We start from the raw sequence: 12,718 nt of genomic DNA on the forward strand, positions 1-12,718 counted from the left end.
GTTCGTCTTTCTTTCTACGTATATGCATGCATGCAATATATGGTACAGTAGTCTGCAAAAAACCAATTTTAATTTGTTTCATAACAAATTCCCTTCTCCGACTCCTTTGGATCTTGAGACATTCCAACTTGGAATGCGTCTCTCTCTGTCTCTCGATCTGCCAATTAAATCCCTTGCATCTTCCTCCACAAACTCAGCTAATACACACAAACACACACAAACATCCCCCAAACAATTAATCACGTACACATGACTTAGAACTTTAATTTTCCCACAAACTTAACTAATACAACTGATCAAACCCTAATCTCTCTGTTTCTTTTCTCCTATCTCACAGAGATAGAGATTGAGAATGGCGATGGGTAATAAGATGCGCAACAACAAGCGTTCAACTTCAAGCTCTTACGGATCAACTGTTTCGATAATGGTGTTCATAGCATTGTGTGTTTTGGGCGTATGGATGCTCAACTACAACAACTCAGGAGTTTCACCACAAGCCACCACTAGAACCGCCAAAAGCGGTAGCTCCACCGATGAGCTGGCACAATCCCAAGTCACCGCCAAAAGTAGCGACGACAGCAGCAGCGACAGCAACAATAATAATAATGATCATAACCCAAAGGCCTTTGAAGACAATCCTGGTGATTTGCCAGACGATGCCATCAAATCTGATGATGGATCTCAACCCAACAAATCTAATAACGACAATATCAGCGGCAAGTCATCAGAACAAGAATTTACAGGCGGCGGCGGCGGCAGTGGTGGCGGTGGCTATAAACAACAAGAACAAGAACAAGTAGAAAGTTTATTAGGTGGGAAAGAATCTAAGGAGGAGGAACAGAAGGAGAAAGAAATGAACCAGAAGCAATTATCTGAGGATAGCAGCGGCTCATCGACGGATCGAAACGTCCAACAATCTGATGATCAACAAACCCTCAGCAGCCAGAAGGGTACTTCTGATGAAACAACATCTGATCAGGATCAAAGTCAGCAAACTGAGAACAAGTCATCTCAACATCAGCAAGACACAAATAATAATAATAATAATAATTCTGATCAAAGCACTTTTGATCAGGACAAACAATCGGATGGAGATCAACAACAACAACAACATGATCAGCAACCAGTAGTTGAAAGCAATGAAAATTCGTCACAGGATTCGAAGAAGGATCAAGTTTCAGGAGGAGGCTCATCAACAAATGAACAACAAGCACAACAAGAAGAAGAGCCGAAAGTTTTGAGCCGTGTAGACGCCCAAGAATCTGTAAATGCTGGTGGACAGGCGGAGGAACAACAAAACGAATCTCAAACTGTGATATCAGAGGATGATCAACAACAGCGACTGAAACAACAACCAGAACAACCACAACATCCAAATGAGCAAAAGCAGCAAAGTTCTGATCCCCAGCAAAACCAACAAACACAGCAGCAAGCATTCCCAGACGAGACACACGTGGAAACGTCCCTACAAAGCAAGGCACCTGATGATCATCAAAAGCAAAACCCAGACCAAGACTCTCACTCTAAGCACAAGAAGGGCAAGGCCGCAGCCGAGTCCAACTCGGGCGATTCCTTACTGGGTGGGGGGGACAGCTCGGGCATTCCCAAGGAGTCCAAGGAGTCCAAGAAGTCGTGGGCCACTCAGGCGGCCCAGTCCGAGAACGAGAAGGAGAGGCGCAACGAATCGGACGGCCAGGGTAACATCTACGGGTACACGTGGCAGCTCTGCAACGTCACGGCCGGTGCTGACTACATACCCTGTTTGGATAATGAAAAGGCTCTGAAACAGTTGCATTCAACCAAACACTTCGAGCACCGCGAGCGGCATTGCCCCCAGGAGGGGCCCACTTGCGTGGTCCCACTTCCTGAGGGGTACAAGACGTCCATCGAGTGGCCCAACAGCAGAGCCAAGGTGCGTAGAGTTTGGTGTAAGATTCGTTGATTGAATTTCAACGGCTTGATGTGCGGGTGTAACTTTGTTTATTGTGGTCTGGCAGATATGGTATCATAACGTACCGCACACGTTGCTGGCGGAGGTGAAGGGTCACCAAAACTGGGTCAAGGTGACCGGTGAATTCTTGACCTTTCCTGGTGGTGGGACGCAGTTCATACATGGCGCCTTCGTGTACATTGATTTCCTTCAAAACGTAAGCATATCTCATCTTTGCTCGATTGATTGAAATTTGAATGTTAATAAATTATTTTAGTTTAATTATTTTTAATAAATTAATGGAACTTGTGCACGTCACATGTTACTTGGTTCGTCCAATTGATGAAATGAAAGAATAAAACTAAATTGAAGGTAATTTGGCAAAAAGAAAATGGATAGATGAATGATACTGTACGTTGTTGGTTGGTGCAGGCAGTAGCAGACCTCGCATGGGGAAAGCACAGTCGGGTGATACTGGACGTGGGGTGTGGGGTTGCGAGCTTTGGGGGTTTTCTGTTTGACAGAGATGTTCTGACAATGTCTTTTGCACCAAAGGATGAACACGAGGCTCAAGTTCAGTTTGCCCTTGAAAGAGGCATACCCGCCATATCTGCAGTCATGGGTACTCAGAGGCTGCCCTTTCCAAGCAGGGTCTTTGATATCGTCCATTGTGCGCGTTGCAGAGTGCCTTGGCACAACGAAGGTCATGTATATATATATATATATATCTCTCTTATAACTTTAGCTTATAAGTCTAGCTTTATATATCATACATATATACACAGCCTCATTATGACATTAATTAATTAATTGTAAAGCATGCAATTTCTTCATTACATTATGTTCTAATTTTCAGGTGGTATGCTTCTTTTGGAGTTGAATCGTGTTTTACGGCCTGGGGGTTACTTTGTGTGGTCAGCCACTCCGGTTTACCGGAAGCTTGAAGAAGATAAAGAAATTTGGAAGGGTAAGATTATGATATAGACCAAATTGTTTACTTACCACATACGAAAATATATCTTCTCTTACTAAATAGTCTGACAGTACAAGACATCCTATATATGTTGTCATATTGTATGATAATTACGCATTAATTCACATCCTATATATGTTGTCATATTGTATAATAATTACGCATTAATTCATGATGAGCAGACTGACATGTATAGACGTGGTTTGTGAATTGAATTGAATTTTGTAGCAATGTCTGCACTGACGATGTCAATGTGCTGGGAGCTTGTTGCCATCAAGAACGATAAAGTAAATTTAGTTGCGGCAGCCATCTACCGCAAGCCCACATCAAATGAATGCTATGAGAAAAGAAAACACAAGCGGCCTCCTATGTGCGAAAACGATGACGACCCCAATGCTGCGTGGTACTTAATAAATTAACTTTCTCATTCACACATCACTTAATTAACTTGATAGTAATAATTAACTTAATGAACTCTACTTTAATTTCTAAAATTATATATTTTATTTTGTGCAGGTACGTACCTTTGCAGGCATGCATGCACAGGGTACCAGTTGAGAAATCGGAGAGAGGGACGACATGGCCTGAGAATTGGCCTGCTCGACTGCACACTCCTCCTTACTGGTTAAACAGCTCCCAGATGGGTATCTATGGAAAGCCTGCACCCGAAGATTTTGCAGCTGATTATGAACACTGGAAACGTGTTATCAATAACACTTACATGAAAAATTTGGGCATCAATTGGTCTAAAAATGTCAGAAATGTTATGGACATGAGAGCTGTTTATGGAGGGTACTACTAATACGAATACTAATTCAATATCATCATCATCATCCATCTTATATTGTTCTTAATTATCCTCAATTATATATATATAGCATATATCAACATTTGAATTCAAGTTGTGCTTATATCATGCTATATGGGTGCAGGTTTGCAGCAGCTCTCAAGGACCTTCAAGTGTGGGTTATGAATGTGGTGAATATAGATTCTCCAGATACACTCCCAATAATCTTCGAACGTGGTCTTTTTGGAATTTACCATGACTGGTGTGAATCCTTCAGCACCTATCCCAGAACCTATGACCTTCTCCATGCAGATCATCTCTTTTCAAAGCTGAAAAAGAGGTATAAATTGTTACAATGTTATTGCTATTCATTTCATTTTTGTCAACTTTCTCACTGCTGCATGATTCGTACCCTTAAAAATACATGGTGATCCAGTTGTTGCTGTCTGGTTTCCACAGGTGCAGACTTGCTCCGGTACTGGCAGAGGTCGATAGAATTGTCAGACCGGGAGGTAAGTTGATAGTCCGTGATGAGTCCAGTGCAATTGGGGAGGTAGAGAACTTGTTGAAGTCCCTGCATTGGGAGGTTCATTTAACCTTCTCTAAAAACCAAGAAGGGATGCTTAGTGCACAGAAAGGCAATTGGAGGCCAACTACATTTGCAGATTCTTCTGAACATTAACAGAACAGAGCATTTGGCTCCTCATGTATGGTGCTCATCAAATTTTTTGTAGGCCGGAACTGGTGAGGTTTCAACAAATTACTAGCATTGTGGATTTGTGGTTATGTTGGATGCAATATTAGTTAGCTACACGACTGAACAAGATCGATGTAATTTGTTCACGTTGTTCATAGATATATGTAATCATTCAAAACTTACATGCAAGAAGCATATTCATTACATTTTCAGTATCATTTGTATATTGGTCTCATCAACACCATGGCCAGTTTTTTAATCCAGTGCTTCAAGCTTGTCCTGGATTGCAGAATATCGAAGTGTGTGGAGACCAGAAAGCACAGGTTTCTAAAATGGGGGGGGCTATTCAGACCACCCCATTTTGCTGAGTTGACCACCCCCCTAATTTTTTGCCCATTTTTGCCCATTTTGCCCTCCTCGCCTCCTCCCCCACCCAGCCACCACTCCCCCACCGATCCCCTCCCCTCCCCAGCCCGCCCCCAGCCAGCCCACCCCTACCCAACCAGCCCGCACCCCCTCACCTCAAGCCCCGCCGCCGTCGCACCCATCCCCAGCCCGCCCGCACCCCCTCACCCAAGCCCAGCCCCCCCGTCGCACCCATCCCCAGCCCGCCCGCACCCCCTCACCCCAAGCCCAGCCCCCGTCGCACCCCCCAGCCCCAGCCCCAGCCCCCGTCGCACCCATCCCCCACCCCCGATCTGGAGGTCTATGGGGTCGCGCCGGCCACCCATGGTGGTCCGGTGAGGGAGGGAGGGAGGCAGACAGAGGGGAGAGAGAGAAGATGGCAGAGAGAGGGAAGAGAGAGAGAGAAGGGAGATCGGGCGGCTGGGAGGGCTGGGTGGGTCGCGCCGGCGATGGGGAGGGGCGGGGTCGACCGGCGAAGGGGAGGAGTGGGTCGCGCCGGCGGCGGGGAGGGCTGGGTGGGTCGCGCAGGCGGCGGAGAGGGTGGCCGGCCAAAATTGGAGGGTGAGGTTTTTTTTTTTTTTATGTAGGGGCAAAATGGGCAAAAAAGGGTAAAAAATTAATGGGGTGGTGAACTCAGCATTTTTGGCTGGTGGGAATAGCCCCCCCCTTCTAAAATAGCTAATCACTTTGTGATATTTGTATGTCGGGTTATTACATGTAACATGATTCTCAAAATAAAAGGAATCACCTCAATTTCGGTGGCAATAGATCCCTTGAGATATACACATCCTATCATATCATACCTGAAATGGAACAAATTCGTCTTCTTTGACAAGTGAGAATGTTTCATTTAAGTGAGTGTCATCATTTTATTCTTATTTTGGAACAATGGCATCACCATATTAAACTACCATTTTCTGTGCTATTAAGCCATGTGAAACATAAGACAGATCATCCTGTATGACGTCCTGATCAAGATTTTAAGATCATTGAAGAATATTTTCACGATATGCATAGGATTCCTTTACTTTACGCTAATGTGACCACATGCTTTAAGCTACTAAAAGGAAGCAATAACTATCAAAAACTGATTTGAATCTCAGAGTCAAGAAGTAGACAAGTTAATGAGATGTGTGCAGCTTCAACAAATCTGGGATGACTCAAAAGATTGTCTAAAACTACACATTTAAATCTTCTTTCATAAACCACAAAATCCATGAGGTCAAGCTAATTCATACATTGATAATTATTCGCAGTTATATCATTGAGATACCATGCTATAATCTCACCATGAGTTATAGCTACTTAAAGTCAGAGAAATAATTCTTTAATCCCCAGATGCAGCTTCATATCAGATGGTTGTCTTTCTTAATTTCCAATATCTCCTCAACTTATGCTAAGAAGTTTCTGAAGTTGACCACTCAGAACTGCAGCTTTGAGATCTGAATTGCAAAAGTCACAAGTTAAAAAGTAAATGAATGAAACAGTGGCAGATGAATAACTGATCACAAGGAAAAGAGAGTTGGAAAAACAAATTTAAAAGCACAGACACACACACGCATGGAGATGGAGACGAGAGCTAACCATCAGAGCCGCCAATGTGCTTGCCATTCACAAATATTTGTGGGACACTGGCTCGGCCTACCATATCTAGAAGAACATTCTGAATTTGGCCCCCATCATCTAAACACGTACATTCTTCAGAGCCAATTCAAAACCTTTTTCACATTATGGAAAAACAGCTGATTAAAACAACCACACTATTTCATACCTCGAAGATCGAGTTCGACAACAAAAGGTTGCTCCTGTAAATCACTGAATATGCGCTTGGCACGCAAGCAATACCTAGCAGCAAAACAACACACAATTCCTCATTTATCGCTTAATTTCACACACATGCACACACAGTTTTTTTTTCTAAACATCTAACCTTAAACGTATGAACCATTAGTATATGCCACTATGAGCTATATAAAATCAATCAAAGGCATGATATTACATATATATGCATGCACACACATGGTAGTGTTCTAAGATGCATAGAAGTGTAGGTGAGATGCATCAACAGTTCATATTTGTTTTAACGGATGACAAGCAATTCCTAAAGTTAATTTATTAGATCGTCTAAGCATTTGGAATGAAATGTATTAGAGAAGCCATTATCTATTTGGGTACTTCCTTTTCATACATGATTAATTGAAATTTTGTGGTGGTGATTTGTTCACTGAATTGTCATCTGGTAAGCTATGGGTGAGCATTTGGCCAAGTTCTGTCAGCTAGATGTTTAAGTTATCGAAATACAGAAATATATAATATTTTTGAAGAAAAACATCATGTTTTATTTTGATTAGCAATTGAATCAACTTGTGTGTCAGTATCATGCTTATTACTCATCTCTTGGTTAATAACTTTTGCTGCTATAGTATTCAGGGAACAAAACTTAAAACCAATTCCAAAGCTTGAATTTCAAGGTTCGAAGGAAATTTGAAGCGTATATTTTCCTCAGGATGAAAAGGGTAGACATTTCTCATTCTCATATTATCAAATTGAGGGACTCATCATAATTCTGAAATTCCAGTTCGATTACTTCATGAATTTCCAAAGACAACCCAAGACCTCAAATTTACAGCAAAAATGAAGAACCAAGCAAGAGATAGAGAGACGACGTACGGACAATAGGATTTGGAGAAGATAGCAATCTTGTTGGAGTAGATGATGTTCTGTACGAACGCCGAAGGTGAACTCGAAGCTTCCACGACGCCGCCTCCCAACAAAAGCAGAGTCGCCGCCGCCGCCGCCGCGATGACAACACCACGCAGCTCAAACCTACGCATCTTCATTTCGCGACACCACCACGATCGTGCTGTCAGTGCCACATTCTCTCGTTATATGCCCGTTGACGCTCGCGGGTATTGTCAGAATCCGTGGGCCAGGCCCATTAATTATTCTTATCGGCCCAACAATAAAAAATCCCAACTTTTTTATTTGTAATTTGTAATTTCCTCGAAAAAAAACAGAAATTTTCTGATCAACAGATTCATCGTGAAAACATTGACAGCCAAACAAATCTATTATAATCAATTCCAAGAAACACAGATCTACAGCATCAAATTCAAGCCAATTCGAACACAAAGAAATCAAATTAAATTAAATTTTCAGGAATTGGAGTTGGAATCACTTTTGTAGAGCTTGTTATATTCCTCGAGCTCATCGTAATACACATCCCACACGCATCTGACGCAACCGCTACCGCAACAATCACCTGGCTCCGGCTTCTCCGGCGGCGGCGGCGGCGGCGGAGGCAGTTCCTTGACGGACTCCGCTTCTTCTTTTTTCTTTGCTGCTTGAATGGGTTGAGGCTTGGCTGGTGCATCGGCCATGAAGCTGTTGTGGGTGCGAGCGCAGAAGAGTCGTCGAGCTGGGTTGGTGGTTACTGTATTTGAAGGGAGTACTAGTTTGAAGGCTAGAGCTCCTCCTCTCATGGCCAAGCCCGTGCGGGTCCGGACATTGACATTCTCTGGTTTTTGTTTTGGTGGGTTGTTATGATTGGGTAGCGCTGAAGTGTACGGTGTGATCTCACGTAGACAATGACGGTGGGCGGCCGTGTCCATACACGGCTCCTAACCTCTCTCCAGTAACCCCCAAGGGCCACCATGATGTGGTAATAAAGGCGCGTCGTCTATGTTGGTTATTATGTTTCACGTGGCAGTATCTCATTGGTTGGACTTGGAAGTATAAACAATTTCTTAGTAATTCTATTTGGCACCTACCAAGTTGCTCTTCACACCCCAATTTCAAAATTTCCAATAAATGTTCCATAAATCACAATTTGATTCATATCTATTTGTTATCTTTTTCGTCCTTCTGAGGGAAAATGACAAGAGTCTCAACTTTTATTTTTCACCTTATATGCAAGGAATAAAATTTTGAATTTTGAAGAAATTTTCATTCAATGGAAATTTCGAAGATTTTTAAATTTCGACAGAAATTAAACAGAAACGATAAAAATTGTTATCAAAATATGGAAATTTTGAATGAAACTTTACCATATGTTTATTTAACATATTATCTACTATATTGATAAAAAACATTGAAGAAACCAAATTATATAATAAGTTTTATGTGATATAAGATGAATATAATGTGCGTTGAAGGCAAATACTGTTAAATAAAATTAGTATAATGAATAAATGAAATTAATATATTCTTTATACTCTATAATCTATACACCAAAACCTATATACTTTATAATCTATTATCTATATTGTTTAAGATATCGTATAGGATATTAGGGTTTAGGCCTTTTAGGGTATTTTAAATTATTTTTTATATAAAAATGTATTAGAGTTTACTAGTTTAGGGTTTAAAAACAACTCAACGAAACCCCAAAACAGCCAAACGAAACTCCAAACCATTTTTTTTCTTTCCAATTGTCCAAAAGCCCCAAACCCCAATCAAAAGAAAACCTTTTATTTATTTATTTATTTTTTCTTTCCTTCCTCTCTTTCTTCTCATTTCTTCTTCTCCTGTGGCTGCTTGTGCTTCTCCTCGTGGCTGCCTTTGCTTCTCTCTCTCTCTCTCTCTCTCTCTCACTCTCTCACTCTTATTCCTCTATCTTTCTCTCTCTACATCTCCATCACCAGCCCACCTTCACCCTCACCCTCATCTCTTTCTCCTTCATCTCCCCTCTGCTGCCGAAACCCACCAAAAATCAAATCCTTCCAACCCCTTATCTCTTCCTCCCTCTATCTCTTTCTCCCTCATCTCCCTCATGCCTGCCCCCTGCCGCCGCCCTCTCTTTCTCCCTCGATCTCACCCGCCGAAAATTTTGGCGAAATTTCGAGGATTACGATAATTTCGGTGAAATTATCACGAAAAATTGACGATTATGCGTTTCGGTCCTCCCTAAAATCGAAATTTAAACCCTTGCTTATATGTCATTGCTTTATTGAACAAAGTTTTTTTTTTTTTTTTTAGTGTCCAATATATGAATACTATGTAAGTTTGGAAATAAAAGTTGGGATGCCTAGCACTGCTATTGATTCTTGTAGGTTGATACGCACCAAATTGTGATACACAAACCATACATTAACCAACAGTTCAAACGCTACTTATAATGGGGATTTTTATGGATCTAATTATAATAAGAGTATTTTACCTAGAATGCCAAAATGAGAAAGAAACTTAACCCATAATCTATCCGCCTCAATACTTAACTTTTAGAACAAAATTCTTACCGAGCGCTTAAGCACTCACCAATTAAGGAACCACCTTTTAATGTTCTTTTACTTTGGAAAAGAGACTGATGAAACTACGAGTCTTCATAGTTCATACCATTCATATGAATATGAATCCAAAACACAAATGTATGTTTGTTAATGCATATATATGCATGTGATGAATAACATCGTAGAGGAAGAATATTTATATGATCATAATGTAAACAATATATATCACAGTGAATACATTCCATAGACGTACATGTATAAGAACACATAGAATCATAAACTAGTAAACATGACTAATCTGGAGTTGAGGAAACCATCTGGAACAAAGAACACAGGAAATAGTCTTCTACTCTCTCTACACCTTGATGCAACTGAATCTATGGGGCTCAGTTTTCTGCAGTGCGTATAAGAGCAGGGACTAGCTCTATTTATAAGGGATAGCTTGACAAGTCCTACCCATAATGGACTAAGTGTCATGTTTAAACATTGCCCCTTAAGATCAGAGTCCTAATTCATATCTAGGTGAGCTATTACAGCTCCGAATAAGTCCCTCAATCTTTATAGAACATTGACAGCATGGCTGGTATAAAGATGAATCTGAATATACCTATGTGAGCTCAATTTCTTGGTTCTTAAGTCATGATCAGTTGCTGTCATTATCTAAGTGAGCCAGTGATTGTCCATATAGAATTCTTACAGATAAACATTTGAGTCTTCTCAGGTTACAATTGTGTACGTAGCTACAATATTTGGGTCTAATGTAATTAATCTTGTACTCTTACTTTTCTTTTCTTTTTTAACAAAAATAAAAAATTTACGATATGGAATAAAAAAAAGTTAGATTTTTTTTTTCTTTGCTAAGGAAAAAGTTTTAACTTGCATGCATAACTTGTCTTTTTTCCTTTTTTTTTTTTTTTTTTCTCTTTTGCTCAAGTCCTGCAGTTTGCTACTTTAGAACAGAATATTATCAGACCCAAAAAAGAAAGAGAAAAAAAAGTTTTTTTTTTACTTTTTTCTAAAAACAATTTGTTTGCTTGCGGAGCAAGAACAAACGGGTCTCCACGTTAAACAAGGTAACCTAATAAGGGAAGGATTTGATTTATTGCTTGGGGAGCAAGGCAATTAACTAATTAAGCGGGGGCAGGGCTATGACTTTATGAGTAGTGACTATAAATACATCGGCCAAACCTTTTTTTCTTGTGCTGCCTTCGGGCTTTGGGTTCTCTTTTGATATCAAAAACCCTAACCCCCCTCACTCACACTCGTTGCTTAGCAAAAAAGAAGGTTTTGAGTTTGATTTGATGGCTCCAATGGTGAACACTTTCGATCTGTTGGGTGAGGACTCTGACAATCACGTGAAAGAACTCATTGATGTTGTGGATGAGAGGGCAGAGGCTGCCTTTCTAGCACTTGTCAAAAAGAATAAGGAGGAGGAGAAGAGGAAGATGAAGGAGGAGGAGGAAAGGAAGAAGGAAGAGGAGAAGAAAAGGAAGGAGGCAATGATTCGATCTTCCTTTTTCGGAAGGCGTGGTAAAGGGAGAGGCCGTGGTGGTTATCAAAGATGGAGAAGATCCTCTGAAACTGAAACCAATCAACCCCAACAACAAGGATTGGAGTTGGGGAAGGAGACCGAAGAAGGCGCTCAAGCTCTTGTGGAGAGTCAACAAGATGTGGAACAGGGCAATAACCAATTACAGAGTAATGAGGTGAATGAAAACCAAGGTGGTGGAGATGTTGAGCGGCCCAGAAGACTGAATGTTAATGGAAGTATCAGGAGAAAACAAAAGAAGAACAAGATGAATGCACCAACAGAGGATCAGAAAAGCCAAGGCAACAACAATGGTAATGCAGTTCCTGATACTTCTTCTACTGTAAGTAGTACTCTTCCTGCTCAGGAGAAACCTAGTTTTTCATACACTTACACTTTGCAAGAATATGAGAGGAAGGTTCTTGCCAACATGAAAAAGCCTCTGGAAGCTGCCTCCACCAACAAATCTGATGATCATGAGACCAAGAGTCTTGATAAGAAATTTGAGTCCATGCAGATTATTGAGAAAAAGAAAGACAATAACATCATCTTTGTCCACCAGCCCCATCAGTCTGCACATCAGCTTCATAAGAAGAATGACATGAAGGTAAAAGGTCCCCAGGCCAAAGCTAACAACACCATTAATATATTCCGGAAACCACGCAAGGATTATAGAAGGCGGCCACGGTGGGGGGACAATGAATCTGATGATAAATCTGAAGGAGATCCTTCTCAGCAGGCTACTGTGGCAAAGCCAGTTCCATTTACCTTGAATATTGCTGAATTTCCATCCCTAGGAAGAGCCTGAATTTTGATTGTACTAATTGATCCACTCTTGGAATAGAAGTGCCATAGTGGCAATTTTGGATTGTATTGAAAACCGATTTCACTTTTATGAAAAGTTATACATTATTGCTTTATTAATCCCCTTGTACAATGTGTTTCTCTAGCCAAATCCAAGCAGTACCTAATCCCAGGTCTCAAGAAATAGGCACCTTAATACTTATAAATGCTATGCTAATTCATTGGTTATTCAGACTCATCATTCATGTTTAGTCGGGGAGGAGGGTGTCCTTAATTGACAACTGTTTCCAAACCTTAAAGATCGATCACCTTTCCTAAAAATGTAATGGAAAGTTATAGGAAGATCATTGTATTTCACAACTCATT

General features: G+C 40.9%; 2 protein-coding genes across 3 annotated transcripts; one reads left to right on the plus strand and one right to left on the minus strand.

The window, feature by feature from the left end:
- The first annotated feature begins 238 nt into the window (after positions 1-238).
- Positions 239-4,645, plus strand: LOC147284746 (S-adenosyl-L-methionine-dependent methyltransferases superfamily protein). The gene is made up of 9 exons (XM_086245725.1): positions 239-1,432; positions 1,556-1,912; positions 1,998-2,147; positions 2,363-2,633; positions 2,787-2,897; positions 3,132-3,306; positions 3,420-3,695; positions 3,836-4,030; positions 4,150-4,645. Exons 1-9 carry the CDS (start codon positions 353-355, stop codon positions 4,370-4,372), a joined length of 2,838 nt encoding a protein of 945 aa, XP_086101851.1. The 5' UTR covers positions 239-352; the 3' UTR covers positions 4,373-4,645.
- A 1,272-nt stretch (positions 4,646-5,917) lies between these two features.
- On the minus strand, positions 5,918-8,446 carry LOC147284747 (uncharacterized). 2 transcript variants are annotated; one of them, XM_086243513.1, is made up of 5 exons: positions 7,971-8,446; positions 7,463-7,655; positions 6,564-6,637; positions 6,377-6,490; positions 5,918-6,234 (listed from the first exon to the last, which is right to left on the minus strand). In XM_086243513.1, exons 1-5 carry the CDS (start codon positions 8,401-8,403, stop codon positions 6,179-6,181), a joined length of 870 nt encoding a protein of 289 aa, XP_086099639.1. In that variant the 5' UTR covers positions 8,404-8,446; the 3' UTR covers positions 5,918-6,178. The 2 variants fall into 2 exon arrangements, with proteins under 2 accessions (XP_086099639.1, XP_086099641.1); XM_086243515.1 differs by having other exon boundaries at positions 6,377-6,475; positions 7,971-8,435.
- Between the last annotated feature and the right edge of the window lie 4,272 nt (positions 8,447-12,718).

The sequence above is a fragment of the Dryas octopetala genome, chromosome 5, assembly GCF_963921425.1.
Source record: "Dryas octopetala chromosome 5, drDryOcto1.1, whole genome shotgun sequence".
NCBI classification, from domain to species: Eukaryota; Viridiplantae; Streptophyta; class Magnoliopsida; order Rosales; family Rosaceae; genus Dryas; species Dryas octopetala.

Bases quoted from the DNA above. Each gene is read 5' to 3' on its own strand.
- LOC147284746 (XM_086245725.1), top strand. From the start codon at position 353: ATGGCGATGGGTAATAAGATGCGCAACAACAAGCGTTCAACTTCAAGC. The intron at 3,307-3,419 runs GTACTTAATAAA...TATTTTGTGCAG, and splicing joins GACGACCCCAATGCTGCGTG to GTACGTACCTTTGCAGGCAT. The intron at 3,696-3,835 runs GTACTACTAATA...ATATGGGTGCAG, and splicing joins ATGAGAGCTGTTTATGGAGG to GTTTGCAGCAGCTCTCAAGG.
- LOC147284747 (XM_086243513.1), bottom strand. From the start codon at position 8,403: ATGGACACGGCCGCCCACCGTCATTGTCTACGTGAGATCACACCGTAC. The intron at 6,638-7,462 runs GTACGTCGTCTC...TTTTGCTGCTAG, and splicing joins TTCTCCAAATCCTATTGTCC to GTATTGCTTGCGTGCCAAGC. The intron at 6,491-6,563 runs GTATGAAATAGT...TTGGCTCTGAAG, and splicing joins TGTCGAACTCGATCTTCGAG to AATGTACGTGTTTAGATGAT.